General features: G+C 49.1%; 1 protein-coding gene across 3 annotated transcripts in view; it reads right to left on the bottom strand.

Moving 5' to 3' along the window:
• Nucleotides 1-947: 947 nt before the first annotated feature.
• LOC126645278 (chromatin remodeling regulator CECR2) overlaps nucleotides 948-24,430 on the bottom strand; it is a 102,176-nt gene continuing 78,693 nt past the window's right edge. For 2 of the 3 annotated variants that reach the window (XM_050325540.1, XM_050325541.1), the window contains 11 exons: nucleotides 22,132-22,288; nucleotides 18,609-18,738; nucleotides 18,300-18,337; nucleotides 18,110-18,201; nucleotides 17,698-17,824; nucleotides 15,871-16,304; nucleotides 14,612-14,740; nucleotides 13,688-14,510; nucleotides 10,287-11,694; nucleotides 9,339-9,444; nucleotides 948-9,057 (listed from right to left, as the gene is read on the bottom strand). In XM_050325540.1, coding sequence (XP_050181497.1) covers nucleotides 9,052-9,057; nucleotides 9,339-9,444; nucleotides 10,287-11,694; nucleotides 13,688-14,510; nucleotides 14,612-14,740; nucleotides 15,871-16,304; nucleotides 17,698-17,824; nucleotides 18,110-18,201; nucleotides 18,300-18,337; nucleotides 18,609-18,738; nucleotides 22,132-22,288 — 3,450 coding nt within the window. In that variant the 3' untranslated portion in view covers nucleotides 948-9,051. The remainder of the gene's footprint in view (nucleotides 9,058-9,338; nucleotides 9,445-10,286; nucleotides 11,695-13,687; nucleotides 14,511-14,611; nucleotides 14,741-15,870; nucleotides 16,305-17,697; nucleotides 17,825-18,109; nucleotides 18,202-18,299; nucleotides 18,338-18,608; nucleotides 18,739-22,131; nucleotides 22,289-24,430) is intronic. The other variant, XR_007630108.1, reaches the window with a different exon arrangement.

The following is a 24,430-nucleotide window of genomic DNA, read 5'->3' as shown; positions in this document are numbered from 1 at the left end:
CCCCCCCTTGCCCTCTTTTGCTGGTACCAGCTTTTAAATATCATTGCTTTGGTTCTGTCCTGATGCAAAGCTGCTGAATCAGCAGAGCTGAGCTAGTTATTTATCCAGGGACCAGCTGAGCAAGGGCCAAGTGCAAGCTGCCTCCATGCACCTACAGCTGGCACCTTCCAGCATGAAGACAGTACAGGCCAGTTCCTGGGTTTGATGCTGAAAGCCCTGTGAGAGGGAGCCAGGTTGCCTTTAAACACCTCTGTGCCGGGAGGGCTGCAGCCCCTGCCCCATCTCACATGGGAGATTTTAATCAACAGCAAATGGCAAGTGACCTTTTTGGGTCCAGTATGGATTTGGACCACCGTGCATGAGCTCAAAAGGCTTCCCATTCCTCCAGCAGCCCCAGCAGGGTCATCATTGCTGAGCCTGTGCTGCTCAGCATTAAAGCAGCACAAATGGGAACCCCACAGGCTACACCAGTTCCTCCTTCACAGCAGCATCACTCCATGGGCTTTACTCAAGGGCAAGGCAGTGCTTTCAAAGCACAGAGGCTTCACACAAGTGCAGGGGAACAGACTACCTGCACCCCAAAGCCACGTGGTGTTTTGGGGAGAGAGGCAGGCTTTCCAGCACACCTGGGCTGCAGGAAAACCCACAGCCCACCAGGGACTCTGGAGGGAAAGCAGTGACACCATCGCATTTCCACAACTGGGTTGTTCACAGGCAGACAGCTGTGCTTCAGAACGGGAAATGATCCCAATTAGCTCTCCAGGTGCTCTCTTGTAAATGGATTTCAGGTGGCACAACTGTGTCTCACTGCAGTCCAGGGCTTTGTCTCTCTGAAAAAAGCCCTCTGTGTTACCTTCCCACCCCCATCCGCTTCCCCTTACAAAGGAAGAGGGAGACCATCCAGGAGACAAGAAAACACACATACAGCGAGGGTGATTGCTATTTTAAGAACGTACTTTATACAAAATAACCAATTTATATGGAAATAAAATCTACAGACCTCCAAGGATCAAGATTTTAAAAAAGTTCTTTAAAAAAATTACCCAACACACAGTATTAAACTAACTATTGAGGTAACTGTCGCTCTTGGGGAACAAAGGTAATCAGCAGACCAAGACAAAATATACACAATATAAAAATAAATAGCATTCCCCTTTCCAGTATTGACCAGGAAAGTTCACACAACTTTGCAGCAGCAGGAGAGAGAAGAGGATCCCTGACACTGTGCTCTACGGGATGGGGAGGGAGGCAGGGGTGAGAACCAGGGCTCCTGGGCAGCAGGTGATGGAGAGGTGCAGCACCTGAGCTGCTGCTGGGGGAAGAAGTGCTGGGGCGAGCAGCTCCAGCATGAACTCCTTGCACTGAGAAACTCAGGCTATCAAATCCAGCCTTCCATAAACAGCACAGGCAGCTGCCCAGCCCAGCTTCTACTTGAGTCAAACACAAACAAGACCAGTCCTTGAGAGTTACATCCCACCCCCAGCAAGGCGTGCCAGTGCAGAGCCCCACGCAGGTCAGGTTCCCCCACCGAGGGACACAGGCAGAGGTCGTTTTCACAGCTTGGTGTGGGAGGTCTCTGCTGCAGCATCAGCTCACCCTCCCGTCGCCCTGGGACAGTTGCAAGCAGTTGACAAGGGCCAGGCTTTTGCCCCATGGCCTCTTAGACCCCTCCCTGCCCAACAACAAAAAAACAGCAACATAAGAACAGCCTCACCCAAAAAAAGAAAGGCCCCCGTTTTCTCCTTGTGCCCCCGACAGACAGATTACATTCTTTACAAACTTACAATAATACAAAAAAATAAAAAACAAAAAAACACAAACCCAAACCCCAACGTTACCCAACTTCAGAAAAATGAATGAACGTAGTGGCATTGGCTCTCCTGCCTCTCCCATCAATGCCAAGTGAAGCAGCAGTGGGTCACTCTCCTCCCCTAGAGGCATTAAATCAGTGGTCCACCCACCCCTTGCTCAGTGGCAGCAACAGGCAACCCCTCTTACATGTGCTCTGCTTTGTGGATGAGGCTCAACTTTACCAACTTGCTCCTTCCTCCTCTTTCTGCCTTCCCAAACACAGAAGCAGCAACCAGCTCTCTCAGGGCTACCTCAATCAACCCACCAGTCTCTGGGAAAGCAGGAATGTGGCACAGATAAAATGCAGGGCCACAGAAAGCACCTTGCTTCCCACTGAAACTGTGAAGCCCAGCAGCGTGCTCCATTGCCATCCACTCCGTGAAACAGCATGGGAACATCAAGGTTGCACTGCTGCACGTTATTATTGCTCGGAAAAAGATCAGGCAGCAGTGTTCATTGATACATCATGGAAGAGAGACAAGAGTTTTCACAGTTGTACAGAGTATATATTTTTAATCTAACTGCCCTTGTAAGTAGACACGCCAGGACCACGTGTTGGGATCCTGCACAGGGACCAAGAGCAAATCCTTGTCCTGGCAGAGGGACAGACCTTGCTGTGCCAGGGTGGCAAACCCCAGGGGCACACGAGAGAACACTCGTGAGCCACTGAGGACACCTTAATTGCATGAGGAGAGTAAATGTGTTCTCCCCACCTGCTGTCTGTGTGCCTGTGCAGTGGAGACAGCTGGCAAGTTCAACCCTCTGCCCTTGTGCTCGCGTGGGCAGTGAGCTTTCATCTCTGCACTTGACAGCAACCGACTGCAGCGAAGCAAGCAGAGGGAAAGAAACTTGAAAGCTAGGAAGCAAGGAGAGGGGAAGTGTTGGCATATGACACAAAAGGGGATCAGAGGACTTTTCAGACTAGATGTTGAGGCCTGAGCTCCTGTAGCTGCTTGGCTGGCTTCAGAAAGGGAGATCGCTCCTCTGTCATGCTCCACAGTGTTTGAGGGCACCAGGTGTCTGCGTGCCTCCTAATCATTTGATGCCCAAAGGAGTTCTTTATGACTGTCTGGTCTAACTTTGTTCACAACAAGGGAATTTTACCCACACAGAGTCAGTTCCACCGTTATTTAGAAGATATTCCACTTACTGCCCTTCTGCTAAGTTAGCCAAGTATTTCCAAATTAAAGGGGCAAAGGACAGAGGGGCTTGCTAGAGTCAGTGAAAATCCCAATTAAGCCTCAGCCCTAATTAATCCTTCGTCCCCTCTTCTGCTGGTGGACATAGCCCTTGCTCTCTCCTGCATGCACTGTTTACTTTGATATCCATGCTTCAAAAAGAGGAAGACCTTTGCCAAAAGGAATCTAGGCCAGTGCTGCAAATGAAGGAAAAGGGCCCTCAGTCAAGGCAAGACCAGCAGTGTTAAATCTACAAAACGCTCCATGATCTCTCAAATCCTGCATGTGAGCCGAGGCAGGACAGTCACCAAAAAGGGAACGGCACCACACAGCTCGCTACAACCTCCGCTTCAAAGGTACGCTTGGATGTTGGATGTTACCATCCAGTTTCAAATAAAACCTCTGTCCTCAATCTCCTTGCCTAGGGGTGGACTGAGCCTTGCTCTTGTCATCCCCAGGAGCTCCTACTGGGAGACAGCTGGAAATGGGTCCCTCCCCAGCTCTTTTTCAGAGCGGGAGGTGGGCAGCGGGCAGAGAGTGGAAACCAGAGCGCGCAGTTCATTATGAGCCGGTTAAAAGCGCTTTCCTTCCGCATGGGCGGCAGGGGTCCTGCCAAGCCCCAGCGTGCTCACCCCCATCTGTATGTTAAACAGGTACAGATGGGGAAAGGCTGGAAGGTCAACGTTTGAGATGCTTTCTCGGTTACAATAAGCACACGCTCTTAAAGCCTGTCACATGGCCTGCAGCTGCAACCCTACTTTCACAGCCTGCTATCTCAATCTCGGCCCTGCAGAAAGGATACGGCTCCCACACACCTGCTCTCCAATACCCAGCACCCGACTCGAGGCAAAACAGGAATTCTGCAAGAGCAAACTCCTCTGCCACCAATGCACCGCAGTCAAAACTTTTTAAGGTGCTGTCCTGATGAAGTGCAGGCCCCGTTCTGTGGTTGTTCCGCAGCGAGGGGAACCAGGAGCGACTACACCGTCACAAATTCCCCTGTTGTTCTTCTCCAAGCCACCCCTTGGGATGACACTTCCTTGTCACTCAGTTCAGCACCTTCTCTGAAATTCCACAGTTCATACAGCATCACAGTCTTCTTGGAAAAAGAAAGCAGAACAAAGCCATCAAGAACAAAGAAGCAGCCCTGGCTGATCACAGAGATGCACATAAGCCTGACAGAGATCAGTGGAGGAAATAAAGGGAGGTTGTTTTCTAATTATACTTTCATTTTAAATGGAGAAGTGTTGGGGTGAGAAGCTTCAGGAGAGCTGCCTCAGTCAGCAGAATGAAAGACAGCCTCTGTGACTAGCTTTCAGATAAGACATCAAGAAGCTGATAGCTCTCCAAGACCCCGAGAAACCACACTTACAAAAATATACACAGGCGATTTACTTCGGAGAGTCTGCATGGGAAAGGCATTTGGCAGACAAGAAAGAATCAGAAGCTCTTCCAAGAAATGTGTCTCCATGTACTTTAAAGTCACTAATCCAACCAGTTGGGCCTTGAAGCCTCAAATTTACTTTCCCCTTTCGTCCTCCTCATTGCAGGCTGGTGCCTTGGATTGCTACTGAGTGGTTTGGTGGGTTACACCATGGAATTCACAGACTGCAAACTTCTGCTAAACACAGCCCAAAGTCACTGTGAAGCCTCAGTGACTGCCCTTTTAGTTGAATTGCCTGGGCCTGTCCTACTTAAGATGTCCAAAGCTTCAGAGTCCCTGGGGCAGTTTATACAGTGGCCTTTGCAAAAGCAACTTGACATCTCGGGAGTTTGGGAACACCACACACCACTTACAAAGGAGGAGGTGGTGGGGAGAGCAAGATGCTAAAAAGCCAGAGTACAAAGCTCTTCTGAGAATATTGGAAATTTCTGTCATGCTTGAGCATGGCCAACACCATTTTTGTTCTGTGTATTATATAGTCTTGTTTAACATCAAATCCATAATTATAGCAAAATACATCCTCTGTATGGGAAAAGTTATAGCTCCAGGAAACTTTGCAAAGCCACCAGCTCAGGATGCTTTCTGAGAAAGGACCAACTGGTAATATATTGTACTACAACAATGCTGGGAGGGTGAGACAGAGGGCTTCCAACCAGTGACTAGAATTTCTCTGTATTGTGTTAGAATATTATTTAAGACAGTGACACAAGTATGGCACTCAAAAGCCAGGTTATTTTAAAATGCAGCTGCGCTTCTCCTGCACTGCTTGCCAACCCATGGCAAAAAACACCACTCTGTACATAAAGAGCTGCCACGTTACTCCCTTCTAAATCCCACAAACCTGTCTCTTTCTCAATATCTACAAAGCAGCCCTGTGCAGTATGGGTTGGGAAACCATAAACTATAAAATTCAGATTATCTGCTCCTCTTCATACATATCCACTGGTGTTCCATCCCACCACCTTCTTCAGAGCCCTGTGTCCTCTGAGGGGTGCCAGTTTTCTGTGATTTGCTGATTGTGCCTAGAGAAATAGAGCTCTGGTTTTGAGGCATTCCCTAGATATCATAACAGGAAAAACCCCAAAACCCCACTTAGGAAGAAAGCATTTGAAAGTCTGGAGACTCTGAGCTGAGGTTCCACAAGCAGCTCTCCATCTCAGCATGTCCTGTCCTCAGGATAGCCCTGTCCCTGTAGCCCAGCCATTGTTCCCCCTATGCTATATTAGTACTTTTTTAATAGAAACCATCTGTCCCAGCAACAGCAGCTTGTTAGCCTCTTTAGTAAGAATTACTGACTACATCAAAAGCCATTTACCTAGAAACCCTCCCAGGAGGAGACAGCTTCACTACTCTGTTTTGTCTACCACCTGCAAGACAAATCCTTCGCCCAGACTTGCATTGTGTCAGGTGAGGAAAATATCTCTCTGTTGCACAATCCACTCAGGTTCCTCAGGGTACCTATCAGTGTCTAACACTCCACTGTGCTCTCCAGGCAGACCACAAGCAATCCTTGCCTTCCCTGTTCATCCCCTGTTTTGGCCTGAGCTCGGTACTCATCCAGACACCGTGACCACTAGAACCATGTTTTCAGTGCCAGTTCCAGCTAAAGTGTGCTTCAGCTTGCTTGGGGACTTCTTATAGCTTCTAAAAACCTCCTGCTCCACAACGTTCACAATGAGCTGAATGAAAGGCACTTCAAATATTTGGGTGGCTGTGATACAGAGAACACAGGCTGAAGTATGGCAGGGATTGTTTGTAGGATCTACATTCACGTTTCCAGAGTTTTGAATACTTTGCTACAAGTTATATTTTACCATTCCTCTGTATTTAAATCTACAGTGAACTCAAGATTACTTTACAAGGAGAAGCAACTGTGTTCTTGTTTGTCCCAGGTTTATTGACTTGAAGAGCAGTTCTACTTGCACAGTTTTTCATAAATACCTCCTACTGCTTCAGTATCTCCTTTCAGTGAAGGACCAAGAGCTGCCTTTTGGTGTAGCTGGGGCACCTCTGAAAACCAACTACCAGCTGAAGAGCCAGCAGCAAAGCCTCAGACCTGAGACAAATTCAGAAGAGCCATAGCATAATGTTATTGGCTGGGCAGAGCAGTCACCCACTTCTCAGTCGAAGGACAACCTTCAGGATCATCTATTCCAGTTTACATCAATCCACCAGTGACCACTGCTCCCTGACAGACGAACACAGAAAAAAACACACCAAAAAATCACCTTCCTTTTCCTAATGTAATGGCATCTATAGACAGATATTAAGTAATTCACATCACCTGACATCTTCCTTCACAGAGGAGCCAGCTGTCCCAGGCAACTCCCTGGCCCAAGGAGCCAGCAGCTACAGTTCACAGGCTGGCTGCAGCAGTGGGTAAGAACTGCAGCTGTAAGATGAATTTTAACTCCTGTTAGGCTTGGAAAATGCCTTAGCCCTGCACAGCTCACCAGAGGCAAAAGTACTGCAGCAAACCAAGCAGTGAGGCTCATTAGTAAGAGGGCACTAACATGGCAGTCATTCCATGTTCTAACTATTTCAGGAAAGGGTATTTCTCATCTTTAGGCTTTGTGTGCTTCCAAAAACTTAGGAGTAATGACTCAGTCAGATGCTGCCTGCCATTTGTTCGAACAGCTTTGCCAGCACATGGCAGATCTACACAGTGGGACAAAGGTGGTGCAGTCACAGATGTTAAATCCAGCTAAAGATTCAGGTGATGGCACCATCCAAAACAAGAAAGCAGCCAGAAAAATTCTCCAGAAACCTGGAGACAAAGTCCCTCCCCATGCTGGTACCACAGACTGAAGGGCAAGCTGCTCTGTCCTCCTTCTGCTGCCACTTGTGATCTTGCTAGCATACTCTGACACACTGGCACATCCTCCTGTAAACTGCACCACTCTCCCCATCCCAGTGCAACCAGCTGCCTGCCCACTCAGGTTATGGTTCCACCAAGTCTTGCTGCCCAGCCTTGTAGAGTAACAACTCCCCAGCTCCCCCAAGCATAACCAACTGTGTGTGCCTGTTAGCTTTAAGATGTGAATAAATGCAGGTGGGATTCCTGCTGAACTCACTTGGACACCAGTGGCTCTCAAGATGCTGGCACTCAGAGGTTCTCCAGTACAGTACTGGTGAGAAGGGCCCCTGCGGACCGTGCACAGGGAAGCTGCCACTAGTCCTGTAGGAACTGCTGCTGCGTCATCAGTGAAGACAAAAAAACCACCTCAACTCGAGCACGCAGCCCTCTTGTGCCCTCAGACCCTGAGCTATGCCACCTTAACACCTGACTTTGAACCAGTGCTCTCTGATTCACCTGTGAATGCCAAATCCAACTCCACAGGCCAACAAATGGCTCACACTGCAGTAATCCTACCATTCTCTCAAGGCAGCCTCTTGCTCCTCCTCCTCAGCAAGCAAGAGTGGTCAGGAAACCTGTGGTACTTTCTGCTTTGCTGCTGCTAAGAAGTGAATATAGCCCAGAGTCAGAGAAACGAGGTGGGGACTTGGCTCCTCTCCTCAAGCAGCAGGGCAGTACAGATTTGCACTAAGTTTGTTCTAGTGGATGGGTGCTGCTGCATCCACAGCTGCCCCAGTCTCACCAAAGTAAGTCTTAGGATAACCAGTTATGTCATTTTCTGTTTCCTAGAGCACGCATTTCTCCTATCAGAAAAAGGCAGGGAGAAGGGTCCTGTACTAGCAGAAGGGACAATGCCATGAGTGTCCTGCCCTGGTGTCAGTTCCTGGTCCTGGTTTCCTTGTTCCCCCATGATGACAGGAGCTGGAAGTGCACTCAGGCCCTGGATCCGGAGGGGTGGAGACGGGGGTGAGAAGGGAAGGAGGAAGAAAGCAGGAGAAAGCGGAGGACATGTTATACTCCTGAGCAATTCACGCTATTAAGTCAACCAACTGTTGGGTCATGTCTTGGTTGCAGAGGACAGGAAGGAGGACAGCAAGTCATCCATCACACATTCCCTCGCCTCTCCCTGTTCCCCTCCAAACCCTCACCCTATCCTGAAAGATTTCAGTGTGATATGATTGTAAACAGTTAACGATTCCTCCAGTGCTAAGCCCACTACAAGCTGGGCCCACCCCCTCCCCCATTATGTACAATACATTCACCAACAACAGAAATTTATTTAGAAAGGCAACAGGTTAAATTCTGTAAACTGGATCCAGCTCCAAAACACACACGTTAATACTACAAGTAAAATTTCATCATCGTCCTCTTCCACCCTGAAAAATATACCTGAGTTTAGCAGTCAATGAAAGTTTCCTCCCCCACCCCCGCCCTCCCCACCCAAAAATTCCCCCAAACCCTGAATGAGATGCAGTCTCCGGTCACAGAAAGCCACTAGTTTGCGGTGCTTGCCCTGTGGTGTTGAGCCAGCTGCTGGGCTGGCTGGGGCCCAGCACCGCCCCGGGTTTCCAACACAAAAGCCGTCGCGGCACCATGTTCCACAGACCCAGGAAGCTACATGCTGCTGGGGCGAGGGGAGGGTGGGAGGAAGGCCTGTCCCTCCTCCTCGGTGTCCAAATCATGTGTGGCTTTCGTCTTCATGAGGTCCTTCCTTCCTTGGACTAGCTCTGGAAGAGGAAGAACAAGGAGTGGAAGCTTTAACCGGCAGCTTTAGAAAGGAGTGACCTCACGATTGCATGCAACGATTCAAAGGTAGCACTATCAATCTGCCTAGATTATGTTTTGCAGTCAGCTAAGACTTTAGAGACATTCCCAACTCCTTTGCACAGCAGTAGGTAATTTCCCAGCTTCCTCCAGTTCTTCCCACTCTAATCAAACACTTCATTCCTTTAACCAGTGGGAAGAGGCAGACTTGCATTTCAGCTCTGCTCTCTCTAGCAGTCCTTACTTGATCCAGAGGCAGCGCTGATGGTTTTTGTGATGTCAAATCTTCCCGGGACATGGTTGCTGTAGGCATCTTCGGGAAGGGAACTTGAGCCTGATGCATTTGCATTCTGGAGTCAGGTTGAATGGAGAGAATTTTAGCACATGAATATCAGGAGCAAATCCCTACTCTTCGTTCAAACTACTTCATTGAATGAATGCATATGTACAACCTTAGCATACAAGCATGCAGTCTTGTGTATTCCTCTGTCTGGCTTCCCCCAAAACACAACCCTTAATCCATGCCACTCCTCCCAAAGGCTTAGCTGTAAACCAAGTTCCCTGAATACTAGAAGAAGGAAGGACTGTCATGCTGTGACGATGACAAACCAGTAACAATTGAACAGTAAAAACTGAACAGGCAATTTTTGGAGTAGCAGAATTTTCCACTTGGGAATAAGATGTGATATGCACAGTCTCAGTGAGAAGCAACTTTCTGTGAGGGAAATTTGACATAGGAGGAGCAAATCAAGAGGAGGGGAAAAAGAAGGCAGCATTAAAGGAGTCCATAACAAAAGGCCAACTTCCAATTTAGTCAGCTACTCTGCCCCACTATGAGCAACATGAAATAAAACACTTGCTAAGAAAATGGCAAGAGTACATTTGACTAAGAGATGCACAACCCTGAATTACACATTTACAAAACACTGTTAGATCAAACAAAGTACTGGTGTGGGGATGGATGGGGCAGGCTAACAGCCTCTCCATGATTGTTTTCAGGAGAGGCATTGAGACTCTCTCTCCATCTTAGGAGAGCTCTTACTCCAAGGGTCTGAGCCACCTGTTAGCCTCTCAACTTCATTTGCCATCTCCTCTGACTTCAAGCCACATCCTTTCAAGGATATCCAACAGTGATTGTCACACAGGCATCACCCCCGCCCACCTTGCCTTCTGGCAGAAAACATGGTCTTACCCCGAGGGTCTATACAAGTCCTGGGGTGGCCCCCCCATGCCACCTCCACTGCCTCTCTGCTCCATCAGCAAGGCCTGAAAGTGACCCATGTTCTCCTCTCGGCAGCGGTACAGGGGGCCCTCCTGAGAGAGGCCATTGGCCTGGCTGGAGGCTGGATGGTGAGACAGGTGGGCGTTCATGGGCGATCCATACGTCCTGGGCTGGAAGTGACTGGCAGGATGCCGGGATCCATAAGGAGAGCCAGTCTGTAGCATCACCCCATGGGGAGGGAAAGCCGATGGGCCAAATCCCATCCCCGCACCCAGGTGGGGTGGGGGGGCTCCGTAGAGGAATTCCCCCACTGCCACCGAGCTTTGCCTCTTCGTGGCTGCATTGTGGTTGTCCAAATCAAGAAACTCTTTGGGACTCTCCGGTCTTTCCTGGGACTCCTCGGACTTCTCATCTTCAGGCCCCAGATCCTGCCCGTCGCTTGGAGAAACCTCTTTGGCACTTGCTACGTCCATGCGGTTGGGAGAGGCCAGGGCGGCGCTCAGTGCCTCGCAGCCCTGCAGGCCGCCGGCGGAGCCCCGCTCTGGGAACGGGGCTCTGGCCAGGGGCGGGTGGGCGCTGGGATGCCCGCTGGGGCTGGCCTGGGGGTGGAGAGGCCTCTGCCAGTCCGAGTATCCCTGTGGACAGGCGTAGTAGGGAGGTCGCTGGTAGTGGTGGTAGGAAGGTTGAGGCTGCGGCTGGTAAGGATATGGCATTCCCTGGGGCGGCCGGTACCGTGGGAAGACGCCCGGGTGGGCGCTGCTCGGCTGGAAACCCCGTGGGGAAAAATGCTGGGGGTGGGAGGCAGGAGGAGGTGGCTTCCCCCCCATCACCGGGCCGAAACCCTGCAGGCCTGGGTTGATGTGGTACCGCCCAGCCGAATTCGGGTATTCCAGGCCGGGCACGTACAGAGGGTGATACTGGTTGGGGGTGGCCCCCATGGAGCCGGCATCCACACCAGGAAGGCCGGTGCCCTGCCCCATGCAAGGCACGGCTGCTTCGGGCAGAGCCTTGCCCCCACCACAGAGGGGCTTCTCCAGCAGGTTGGCAGCCAGCCCCTTCCCCTCGGTGCCGGCTGCCGACCCCTCGGCTGCTGCCCCATTCTGAGGAAGAGGACCCCCTCTTTCGGAGGCGGGCACCAGATCCCTCACGCAGCCTGGGTCACTGGCGTAGCCGCTCTCTGCCGACCACGCGCCTTTGCCCGGCCCTGCCTTCAGCTCGCCCTTCGCACCAGAGCCATCCGCCTCCCCATCCGGGGGCAAGGCGCGCCTGGTGCACTCCATGGGCAGCGGGGGCTTGGGATGAGGTAGGAGTTTGGCGTAGGCCCCGTCAGGAATGTTGATGCACTGAGCCTTGTCGTCCATGCCTGCTGGTGTCTCCACTGAAAGAGAGGGAAGGAAGTCACACATTGGTCTAATTTTGGAAATTGTCCCTCTCTGCCTATCACACACACATGCCTGCTCATGCTCACCCAAAGCACACATGCCAAAGAGTACTTCCTGCCAAGTTAACCAGGTCTACCAAACCTCTTTGATTGCTGACCCAAAGTTGCTGGGCATCTCTGCCAAACAAGTCTCTAACATGTGGACGGAGAAAGCATTCCCCTTTTATGCAAATGAAAGAGAAAAAGGACTGACTTTCTAAAGCCATGCTAGGTCCTTCCATAGTCAGTACTCCAAAGCCTACAATGTCCTGTCACCCACACAAACCTCTCTACAGGGCTGCTGGAGCATGGCATCAGGACAACTGCTCTTTTCTGGGGCTGTAGCCTTCCTCCCACATCCCTAACACAGTTTTCCCTTCAGAGATCTTTAGCAATTCTGAAGTGCATTTTTTTTTTCAAATTTGGGTGACCCTTAGTAGCTGCTGCTTCTTTTGAAAGAGCTCTTTTGAAAACTACTCATGAGGTTGCACCACTCTTGGAAAGATGGCACACGTGGGCTGAACCCTCATGACACAGACACTCTGCAGTTTGCAAGCCAATGCTAAGTCACACCTCCACTGGAGTAACACAGCACACGTGTTTGGTCTGACACACAGGGGTGCAGAGGCTGCCTAAAGGAGAGGCAGAGTCGGCAAATACCACAGTGGGGTCTACATGACAGCAAGATAAGGAGTCAGAGTAGCAGCACTTTGATTTCATGCTGCCTTGCCCCTTCTGGTCACAGAATCATAAAATGGTTTGGGTTGGAAGGGACCTTATAGACCATTTAGTTCCAACCCCTCTGCCATGGGCAGGGACACCTCCCAATAGACCAAGTTGCTCAAAGTCCCATCCAGCCTGGCCTTGAACACTTCCAGGGCTGGGGCATCCACAACTCCTCTGGGCAACCTGTGCCAGTACCTCATCACCCTCACAGTAAAGAACTTCTCCCTAATATCAAATTTAAACCTACCCTCCACAAACCCTATTTGCCCACAGCATGGGCAGCAGCACCACCACACACCGAGACGCTGCAGAGCTGATTGTAGCCATATTTGAACCAACTGTGGTTTGAAGATGAGAATACTCTGTCCTGCAATCACTCAACGTCCCTCCCTGGTCTCTGTTCTATATCCAGCAAGTTAAATTATGATGATAACTTTTAAGCAATGCCACACAAGGAAAGAGTTTCCTCTTAGTACAAGGCACACGAGGGATTGATAAAAGATACAAGGGTTTTGATCTCTAGTTTACCAGCTAGAATTAATGCAAAAAAATTTTTTTGATCTCTGAGGTTTTTTGATCTCTATTTTAGGTTTTATTTTTAAGGTTGGTTTTTTTTTCTTTTTTAATCTGTAGTTTACCAGACAGAACAGATGAAATTCAACCAGAAGGGAACTTGTGAGGGCACACATGACACACTGCCATCCCACCTGAACTGATATAGCTGCTCAGGGGCTTTCGGGCAGTCCTGTTGTGTGAAGATCTCAGAGCTCACAAGGCAGATGTGCGTTTTAGAGGAGAAGCCATACTGATGTACACTCAAAGGAGTATATGTTAATATATACTCCTCATATATTGAAGCTATTTCACATAACATCTCCTTTCCTTACTTAACTCTCTGCAGATCCCATTTTTATATTAACTCCAAGTGAGCTCTAGAAGCATCACAGCCTATGCTCTGCATTTGCACCCCATGGCAAACTGGTAACTTGCAGGTATAGCTGGGACAGAGGGTACTTCTGGCAGGCTAGAGTGAAACAAAACAGCCCAGAAAAATCTAAGTGATGGCTGGATTAGAAAACATATTCCAATTTACATTTAAAAAAAAAAAAAAAAAAGGACATGTAAAAGCTGTGTCCCTCCCAAGTGTTTAATCAAAATTTAAATTATTTTCTGGGAGGTGCAGGCAGGGAAGGTCCACAATACCAGTGGGCACTCAAGGGGTTACCTTGGTTGCTCTCCATCTCCACGGTCTGCCCGCTCGGATCTTGCGAGCTCCCGTTTCCCACGACAGGTTTTGGGGGCTGCATGCCGGCGGCGGAGGCAGCGTGGGCCAGCTGGGGGAAGGGTCCGGGGAGGTGCGGCGGGGGTGGCTGGCGAGGGTGGTAAGGCACTCCCGGCGGGCACACGCGGGAGGAGAGCTGCTGCATGGCGATCATCTCCGGGCTGTCCATCATGGAGTCCCCGCCCTGGCACCCTCTCTGAACCTGAGGTGGTGCCCCAAACAGAGCGGCTGGAGGCTGTGGCATCCTCTGGCCGGCGGCTTTCCCAGGCGGTCGGATATACCCTGAGGGAGGCACCCCGTGAGGTAGGAAATTCGATTGCTCTGTCCACTGGCTGGGAGGCAGCGGCGGCCTCATGGCCCGCGGGTCCATCATATGACCCAGGGCACGGGGCTGGAGCGAGGGCCCCGGCCCCATGGGCGCCTTCTCCTCCGGCCCCATGGCAGCCTGGCCGGCGGGGCCGTGGCTGCCGTTCCACAGGGCTGGGTGTGCGCGGTTCAGGTACTTGTAGGGCCGGTACATGTGCCCCGGGGGGACCTCCGAGCCCTCCGGCGGCCTCACCGGGGGCCCGTTGTGCCTGGGTGGGAGGAAGCCCTGCTGGAACTGGGCCGGCTGGTAGACGGCGTCGGGCGGGGGGCCGCTGACCCTTCCCAGCTGCAGCGCACCTGGCCGGGGGCTGAGGCCGGAGACGTGGGTGGGTCCTGCGCACGCCTGCTTCTCCGGAGTGGGCAGCCGGTGCCCGCGGTGCTCGCTCAGTCCCACGGCCGGCTGCGGAGGAGGGAGGGAGGGAGAGAGAGAGAGAGAGACGAGGTGGGTCTCAGCGAGAGCCATCACACCTGTGGGTCCTGGGGTGCTGCAGCGTTCCTTACCTGCATGGCAAAGTGCTGGTGCTGCTGGACCGGGTCTCCGGGATGGGGCTCAGGCACTCGCGGAGAGCCGTACAGCTTCGTGGGATCCGACCCGCGCAAGGGACCAAACGTTCCCGGCACGGCTGGTCTCTGGGGGACAAGAAGGGGTGCAGGGAGGAGAAACAAAACAATGTGTGAAGTGCAGAGAAGCAGCAGAAGTAGTACAGGCTGGGGGAAGTCAAGGCTGGAGGTACCACACGAATGACCACACAGATGATCCTATGGACTTTTTTGGAGATACCATGGAAAACCTGTAGACTCTCTTCTATGAGGTGACACAGCTTCCTTGCCAAAGCTGCTCTCTCACACCCCAGTCACTCACCTCTGCTTTTAGGTTGCAATGCACTCTCTTGCCACCCAAGTACTTGGGAGCAAGCAAGAAGACTGGAGAGGGCAGTGGTTTGCTCCAAGTCCACAAGACTATGGAAGCAGGAAGATAATGGAGGAATGTGCTGGATTTCCTTCAAAATACTCGATGCCTCCAGCTCTCCTACTGCCTCCCACTATCTGCATCGTAAGAATCACTCTAAAAATTTTGTTTGATCTCTAGCTAAAAGGACAAGGGATAGCCTGGATCTCAGAGGAGCAGCTGATGCACCACACCAAAAGACATCAGTGGTTAAAACAGAAAAGACAGTGAAGGATGGGTGAGGAACAGCTCAGACGGGAGGCAGAACAGGTGGCATTCAGAGAAGAAATGTTGGGCTAGAGATAGGTCACTGCTGCAGTCCAGGGTGGCCTTTGTTTGATTTAGTTTACTGCTTTTATAAATACTCAAGGCACGAAATGCAGTAGTACACAGATGGCACAAAGTTACCAGGCATCTGCAAACAATTGAGACAAAAGAAGACCAGCTTGTTTCAGCTTCATAAACTGGAGATTAAGAGAGGAAACGTGACAGCTTTCCATGCACAATGGGGTAACTTTCCAAGGAGAGAAGAGAAATGGGGGAACCAGGGCCAGTGCATAGGGACATGCTGGTCATGGGAAACATTAGGATATTGTTCCCAGCTAATGTGGCAAAGACTGAAATTGTACCAGTTTAAACCTAAGTGCTGGAAAGCTTCACTTGGAGAAACCATAGCCCTGACCCTTCATGTCTGGGAAAAGGTTCCTGCCAGGCAGTAGGGATTTCACAGTAGAAAGTTTCATTCCCCTTTACCTCCCTCCCCCCCCTCCACAGGTCTGATGGGCACAGAACAGTGGAAGCTGGTCCTTACCATCTGGCCGGGGTGTGGCACAGGGCTGGGCATGCCGCCGTACTGCAGGGAGCGGGGGAAGCCTCGCCCGTTGGAAGGGCCCACCTCCCGAGTAGTCTGCATTGGGTTGCCACTTGGGTCCTCTACAGAGGACGAGGAGAAGGAGGAGGAAGAGGAAGAGGAGGAAGAAGCAGGAGCCCTGGAAGTAGCTCGATATGGTGGAGGTTTTCCTCCATTTTCCAGGCGTTGCTGTCTCTTGCCTGGCCCATCTGGGTCTCGCGATCGAGTCCAAACACTGCCCGTGCTGGAGCGGCCAGTCCGCCGGCTCCTCTTCTCTCGTCTCCCATCTTCTCTGATCCAAAACTCTTCATCTGTGTCTCCATCTTCCCCAGGGAAGTGCTTCATCATTGCTCGGTGGAAACACCTCTCTAAGTTGTAAGCCATCTTGGTATATTCTGCAATCAAAAAACCCAACAGCAACATCAGAGACGAAGCCTTACAGAGAGAAACAACTACGCAACATCAGATGAATCATCTCCCCTCCTTCAAGTTTCTCTGAAGAAGACTTTTGTTTCTAACTAGTTTGCTTTGGTAACTAAACTTCCATAAGCAACACAGCATCAGATCTGTTCAGTAACCCCACCAGAGGACAGGCACATAGGCGTGACAAAGTACCACTGGCGGCAGGGCCTGCGGAGTCAGCATTAACTCTGTTCCAGAGCAGTGCCAAGAATTACATTAGAGGAGCACCACCTCTGCTTTCAGAGATGTATGACCTGCACAGTTAGCCAGCAGAGTGCTGGGAGAAGAAATGTGAAATTCCAGCTAGGCTATTTGATTACATTCAGAGGCTTTTCTTGGACTCATTCGAATCTCTGCTGTAGGCTACAAGACAGAGGAAAATCAGCAAACGCATTTATTCATGTACAGTTTCTAAAGCACTTGCTGGCCCAGACATAAGAGCTACTGCCAACACCAGTGTCCCCAGTGCATCATTTCCACAAGACAGTCCTGCTGTGATGGGCTTCTACTTTTCGTTGAGTGGGTAGGAAGGAAAAGACATGTGAGAGGTGTTAATGACAAGGCCTTGAAGCAAATGACTTTCCAGTTGTTTCCACTAAACTAACCTCGAAGTTCCTTGGAGGACAGAGCTCTCCCAGTGGCAGTGCAGGTATGCTTTTACTTGCAGCCAACAGCAACAAGCTGATTAGTTCCTAACTGTTAGCCCTTTCAAGGTGTTGCTGGTGAGACACAGTCTGCAGTGATGACTCACCATACGGGACTGATTTCTTACCTAAGTAACATGTAGAGTTTTAATTTTTAATTGGCATGGCAATTAAACCCAGGATTTCCCATTTGCAGACTCATGTTGTTCATTCAATAGATCAGGAACCTAAAACCAACATTTTCCATCCAAAGGACTACAAACCTGGTTCACTCCTCACTCTGCTGTAGTACTCAAACACTGGGAGCTAACCACACTCCAATGCTTTTCAGAGTCTGTGTTAGTTATTATGAGAAAAAGGGACACACAGGCATACACAAGCACACAAAGGAATGAGCTCAGAAAGAAATAGACTTTCTTCTCTTTGTATGTTCTGCTGTCACCATCTACCAACACGGCAGTCCTCAGTATCCCATGCCCTTTTCAGCATGGCCAAATTGTGCTAAAAGCCTCACTAAAACCCCAGGCCTTATTACTCAGGAGCTTCTACTCTTTCATCTGGTCTCCCAAAAATATCCTGAAAGAGAAGAAGCACAAATCAAGTACTGGTGAGAAGAAAGAGACCACTGCTTGCTTTGACTGAGCACTGAAAATAGGCAGATTTATTATCTTACTGCTCTTACCACTGCCTTCACCGTTGTACTTAAGACAGTTCCTGAACATGGTCTTCATATCACCCACAAATTCTTCCTTGGTGCAGTACTGACCTCCATTCAACTTTTTCTCCATGCTGGAGATATCCATGGGGGCCTGAAATACAACCAAACCTCCCTTCAGTGACAGCAAGCATAGTGAGGCTTACAAAGTTGGAGCTATAGCGTCCTCAGAGAGGGGATGGGGCAGCAGAGGATGCCCTCCAGAGAGGAAGCCTCTCATCTTTGGTTTCCATTACTTGTAAGCCTAGAAGAAACTACTGGAGATATGCAGTTTGAGAGGTGAGAGTAATATAGCCCACAAAACATCAAAAAAACTCCAAAAAACTGCCTCCTGGTCAACAGAGTGCATCAGTCAAGATGGCTGGACCACTTTCCATACCTTAATGATCTGGTAATAGTTGGGAGCATAGGATTCATCAACGGGCTCCAAGAAGGGCCAAGAGTCCTTGTGAGCCTTCACCACATCTAGAACTGGCATTAGCAAGAGAAAGGTGTATGGTTACACACACACAGGGGAGGATTTCACTTTGAGCAAGTCATGCAAAGGGGAAAGCTGGGGTAGGACTAACCTTTGTACATGGCTGTGAACTCATCGTCCAGTTCAAAGCTGCAATGGGAAGCACCACAGTGAATATGCAGACTGAGGACATGCTGTTGTGCTTCATCTTCCCTTCCACCCATCCACAGTGTCATAAGGCTGGCAAATAGGCCTCATCACAAACACTCCTCTCATGTGGACCAAATTCAGATGTTTCCCACCTCACTGTTCTCTAACCTCACTTCTCCCTCCTCACTCCTGTGAATGATCACACTCCTCTCCCTGCCATACTCGCTACTTCAATGGACTCACATGCTGCAGTGCCCAGTTGTGTACTCACATATCCTTGGTCCTTCGCTCTTCCCTGGAAGGGGAACTGGGATCCAGGTGGGACAGCTCAGGAGGGAGCTCCTTTCCCTGTGCCAGCAGCCAGGCCCGCTCCTCACGAAGTTTCCTCCTCCTGGCCCGTTCTGCAGTAGGAAGAGGTGAAAAAACATTCAGCACTACTTGTCAACTTCTTTCAGGGAAAAAGAAGGCAGGTCCTGCAGCTCTCAAGAACTCCAGTGAGATGGTCTTGCCCTTTTGGCAAAAACAGCACAGCAGACAGCACAGGAGCAGGTGAGGTGAGAACACAGTGCACCATCAACACACCTCTTCACCCTCCCTTGGTTTACCATCACCGGTTTTGAAGCACTGCTGTGACACAGATGCTCCTGTAGGCAGCTTCCTGAAGTGGTGTGGTACAGAGAGAGAAGTTCAAGCAGATCTAGGCATAGATCAGCACTATGGAAAGGGCTGGCTTGTTGTTACCTTCCTTTAGGTGCTTCAGCTCAGGCAGGTAAACTCAAGGCATCTGGTTTTGCACTGAATGAGACAAGAGCAGTGCAGAGGGAAGGGTGAAGTTCTACCAGTTGAGTGGCAATGAGTAACTGGGGACATTAATATCCTCCATGACCAAGAAGGCTAGTTTTGGGAAGGTTGCTCAGGTAGGTCTTCATGGCCAGCAGCCAGAGCAAGCAAGCTGCCACACAGGAGGGCCACTGGGACAGCTTTCATTTAAAGAGGTGAGAGACAGGAAGAAGCAATTCTAGTAATATAACCTGTGGTTTGCAACCAGACAGCTGGCTAACAGATTGCTTCATAATAGAAAGTTTATGGGCTCTTATGAACCTCATTTCCTTTCTCTTATAGAAAATCTGAATTCATTTGACTTGCAAAACACCTGCGGTTAGACCAACCTCATGTAGGAGCAGAATTCTGTGAAAGCAGTGTTCCAGGAGATGTCACAGGAGCAGAGCTCCTGAAAACAGGCCACATCAGGGAACACCCAGAGAGAAAGAAAGATGGCAGAGACTTGGCTAACACCCTCTATCAGAGGCTTCATCTTTGGAAAATGCCAAAGAGTCAAGAAGTACCAGCTCTGGTGGAAAAATATTAATTTAATGTCTTACTCTGTCAGTCAAAACAAATTTGGCATGGGCACTGAGGGCACAAAAAATGTAAGAATAGCTACAAGGTGGTTATTTACAGGGACATCCATGGTCAGATATGTCAAACATCACTAACAGAAAGCCTGAATTTCCTGTTAGAAGACTCTGGGCAGCACTGAAGTTGGGAGCATAGGACTTGGTTCTAAGGTGTCCTACACAACGCAACAGCATCTATTACAACATTTGAGGATGAGAAGTCCAGCATCCAATTGCAGGTAACAGAGATTATCTGAGTCTGTCCAAGCACAGTTCAGTACTTCATGCTTCTTTCCTAAAATTAACATCACTCAGATGTCATTGTAATGGATGCCTAAGTGAGAGAGCTGAGGAAAACATGAAGTGATGATTTGGGCAGCAAAAGGAAAACCTCATGGAAGCAGCAGCCAAGAGGTAAGGTGATGTAGATCTGTAGATTTTAGAGATCCACCAAGGCCTGCCAAAGATGAGACTCCAATAAACTGACAGGAATTGAGGAGCACTACCCTGGTACCAGACTTGCGCTCAGTCAGGGTTAATGGCAGGAACCTCTACCACAGCGAGTGATTAGCACAGCACGTTACACATCACAGGCAGAGCTCATTCTCACACTGTTGGCCTGGGTCGAGTCCTACCCAGCAGCTTTAAAATCTAAACAGTGCCCTAAAAAGTGCCTCAACCAGCTAGAAAGTCATATGTGTGTGAGAGATTATGATGAAGCAGCATCTGGAACGAGAACTGGGAAAACTCTAACCTGCTGTTGTGGTAGAAATCTAGAAAGCTGCCTTAACTCATAAATTCAGGAGAGCACAGATGGGCCCAGCAGGAAACTTGCAACCTGGGGTGTTCACTGGAGTGGGGGGAAGTGAAATCTCAGACTGGAAACGGGAATGTGATCTAAAAAACAGGCATACAGTCCAAAACTGAGACAAAGGTGAAGGGCTGATAAAGTTCATCAGAGAGTAGACATTTCACGTTGTATTTCACATCCTTCCTCTACATAAGACCTAGGACTAGGGATGGGTTTAAACCAAAATAAAAGCCTCTCTGCCAAGAAAAGCTATGAATGTATGCTAAAATTGGCTTAAAACATTTTACTGCCCAGTCCCATGCCAATTTCTTTTAGTGGCTCTGGTGTCTTTGAATCAGATGATGTAGTGATTGCACTCACCCAGAAAAGGAAGTGGCTTATCCCCAAACAAAACCGTTTTACAGGAACATTTATCTTTGCAGCTCTTCTGGAACCTCAAGATTAATTTTGTCTATACAGATGAAGAATTAAAGCACAGAGAATATGCAATTTGCCAAGGTGAAACAGATATCTACAGCAGATATGGAAGCTGGATGAGTCTCAGTTTAAAGCACTGGATTAGCTAGGACTGGCAACCAGGAATACATAAAGGCTGAGGAAGTAATTGGATTTTCTAAAGGTTAGAAAGGTAAGCAGGTAAAAAACCCTATTCTTAGATAACATCTGGCCTGCTACCAAACATCTGGTGGCAGACTGTTTCATCTTGGAAAGTTCACAGGGTTTGCATGAACCTAATCTTTTTTTCCTTTTCTGACTCTCTATCCCTTTAAGGACTCAGGATACTGATACTGCCACACATTACCACCACAGCTTTCTGAAGATGCTCAGCCTTTCCCTAGAACTGCAACAGCCCAGCCAGTCGCTGTGGCAGAAGCAGCAGCTCAAGGAACGCTCATAAGGGAGGTTGACAGAGAGAAGGTGGTCAGAAATGAGCCTGCTCTGACACCCATGCCCACACGGCACAGCTGAATGCCTGCTGTCTGTGCCTTGAGCTGATGTATTAAATATATTAAATGCATCTTGTAGAACAGTTTAACTCAGCATTTAATTCATAACCACCTCTGGTGCTCTGGTAGCCTGGTCCCTTCATCTTTAGTTCTCCAGTTGCTAAGGCCAGGAGCGAAATGCTACTGTTGCTATTCCATGTTGTCCCCTTCCCTTTCTCCCTCAAAGGGAATTCTACTTTCATCATGGACTGGGCCAAAAGAACCAAATGTTATTCAGTAAGAGCAAATCCAGCTAATCCTGCACACAGGGAAATCCATAAGGAGGCAACTGGGGAGATAGAAGAGAACTGAGAAACAACATGAATAGCAGGAAAAAAAGCATAGCTGAGGCAAGGGAGAAAGTAAGTATGATGTGAGGAAGACAACACAGTCAAAGGGTGTACTAGAGAACAGCCACCAACACCAAGGGAGATAGGCAAAGGAAAACAAGCCACAGTCAGACCAACTTATCAGAGGTAAGTGAAAGAAAAGATATTCCCATTAGCAGGTCTGGCAGGGGAGGGATGCAAATGGCAGATCTTAATTCAAGATTTCAATCTTGGCTTTGAAAACTTCTGCTTCACACTGGTTGCATGTTACCTTCTACTGCTTTGACCTTCTCCTCCATTTCTCTCTTCCTCTCCTCCTTTAGCAGCTGTTCCTGCTCCCTCTTCTGCACTGCTATGAGGATCTGGCGTTCCTCCTCTTCCTCCCTGCGCCTCTGCTTCTCCACAGAACTCAGCACATTCGGGTTTACCTGTGACAGAACAGGGCACCAAAAACTGTAATGCATTGGCTTATTCAAGTCTGAGCGGAGGAAGGATTACTTTGAGCAAACATTAAAGCAAACCGACAATGAATGGCTGGGAGGAAAAAAAAAGGGGGAAAAATGGATTTGTATGCATGAATACCTAGATGAAAAGCAACATGTAAAGGAAAGTTATTTGTCAAGCAATGAAATCCTACTGATACAAGGACAATGGAAGGAGAAGCGATGGGTTAGACAAGCTGCCATTCTGTCAGGGACGCACCGTGTGTATTTCCCTTCCCTTCTGGGCAAAGGATTCAGGCTGTTGACAGCCCCACAGAACACCTCTACCTCTTCCAGCTAGCAGAGCTCCAAGTGGGAAGTGTGAGCAGAAAGAACTATGTTGCCAAACCTGGCTCTGCTATAAAGCACAGAGTACTTCAGTAGGAAAAGAGACTGGTATAGCCTTGCACTGAGGTATCGCTTGGAATGTTCTCCTTTCCTGTTCAAAATTTCTGTGTGCTAATCTCCCCTGAACTAGCTCTTGTTTGTTTATTTGGACAGTTTTCCTGCTGGGTCCCAAAACCAGTTTTCTCACTCCAGGATGCCTGGCTCTTTATTGCCCCACTTCCTCAGTTCCCCACTGCCAGCAGGCTCCAAGGCTGTGTTTGATCCTACTTCAGACTGCAGGCTTCCCGACCAGGGATCGCCTGCTCCTATTTCTCCAATAAAGTGCAAGGTATGTACATGGAAGTGTGGAATTATCTTTATTAGCTTAATTTAATGATAAGACAAATGAATCAGCCATCTACCAATCACTTCCACCCCTCTGATTTCTGCAAGACCAAGATACATGTGCCTTGTCAGCAGGGAATATCAGCTGGAAAAGAACAGTGTACACACAGTTTGCTCCAACTTCATTTTCAGGGAATAACCAGCAACCACCACTTAGGCAGAAGGCATTTCCTGAGGATTAGCAATCAGCTGGGGTCCGCTGGCTGCTGCTCAGACCATCAACTTCTCCAGGTCCATTATTAATCCCCAGAAAAAAAAAATTCTGGCCCCGATTACTGTTTTGCCCTTGTTTCATTGCCGAGGAGTGGAACCTGGGGCTGTTTTGATAAACACCTAGAAATGCTGTCTGGTTTCACTGTACATTCATTCCCCCTCTGCCTCCCCTTCCCCTACACAGCCCTGTGCTGCCCTACAAAGTCCCACTCCAACTCCCTGTGGACGAGCATCATGAATTATCTCCCTGCTTCCAGCAGCAAAAATATTTTAAGAGAATTATACTTCAACCACCAACAGTCAGAGAGAAGTGTCTAAGACAGGGTGATGGGACTCTTAACAAAATTAGGACCATATTATGCATTTAAAGACAGACGGGGCAGCAAAAACACCTGATGTTTTTAGGTGAATCCTATAGCATCATCTCCCCATGAGGGAACTCTGCCTATCTTCTTTTCCTTTAGATATTTACCAAATGTTAGCAGTTTCCTCTTATATGCCTTTCCTAGGAAAATCATTCTGTGAGCCCATGTGCCTTAGATAAGCCAGATTCTGCTCACATTCAGCCTAAAGTTCATTCACATTCCAGCCTTTATGGGCTTTCTCAGACACTTACGCAAAACTCCGACATTTCTGCAGTTAGGTTAAATGTTCCCTTATAAAGCAATCCTTACAGCTCCAGTTGTCTCTCAGGCCTTTTCTCCCCGATCAATATCCAAACACCAGGATGCTCAGGACTGAAAGTGCTATGCCAAGCACAAGGGGTCAAGAACCTACAGAACTGAGTTCTACAGTTCTGCTTTTAATTCTTTTCATGTCCCTTTCTCAAATGCTCTACCATCCGATTTTCTACTCATGAGCTGTAAACAATTTCTCTTCAGGCCTCATCCCGATCATCATCAAACAGTTTATCCCCAACTTTCTTGATCAATCTCCAAGCAGCAGTAAGAACCAAAAAAGTCAGACTCTGCAGCAATTAGAAGAGGTCAGCAGGAATCAGCCATCAGGAGTTGGTACACCAAGATATTTTATTGAGGATGTGACCATCAGCCTTTAAACTCTCCAATCAGTAGATCTAAGCCAGCCTGGCATAACACACTAATTTCTTTGATTGTTGGTACACAGGTGAGACCTTCCCTTTCC

Source organism: Myiozetetes cayanensis, unplaced genomic scaffold (assembly GCF_022539395.1).
Source record: "Myiozetetes cayanensis isolate MyiCay16 unplaced genomic scaffold, myiCay2020 scf3, whole genome shotgun sequence".
In the NCBI taxonomy this organism is placed as follows: Eukaryota; Metazoa; Chordata; class Aves; order Passeriformes; family Tyrannidae; genus Myiozetetes; species Myiozetetes cayanensis.
The sequence above is the reverse complement of the archived record's forward strand: the minus strand, read 5'-3'. Positions and strand labels throughout refer to the sequence as shown.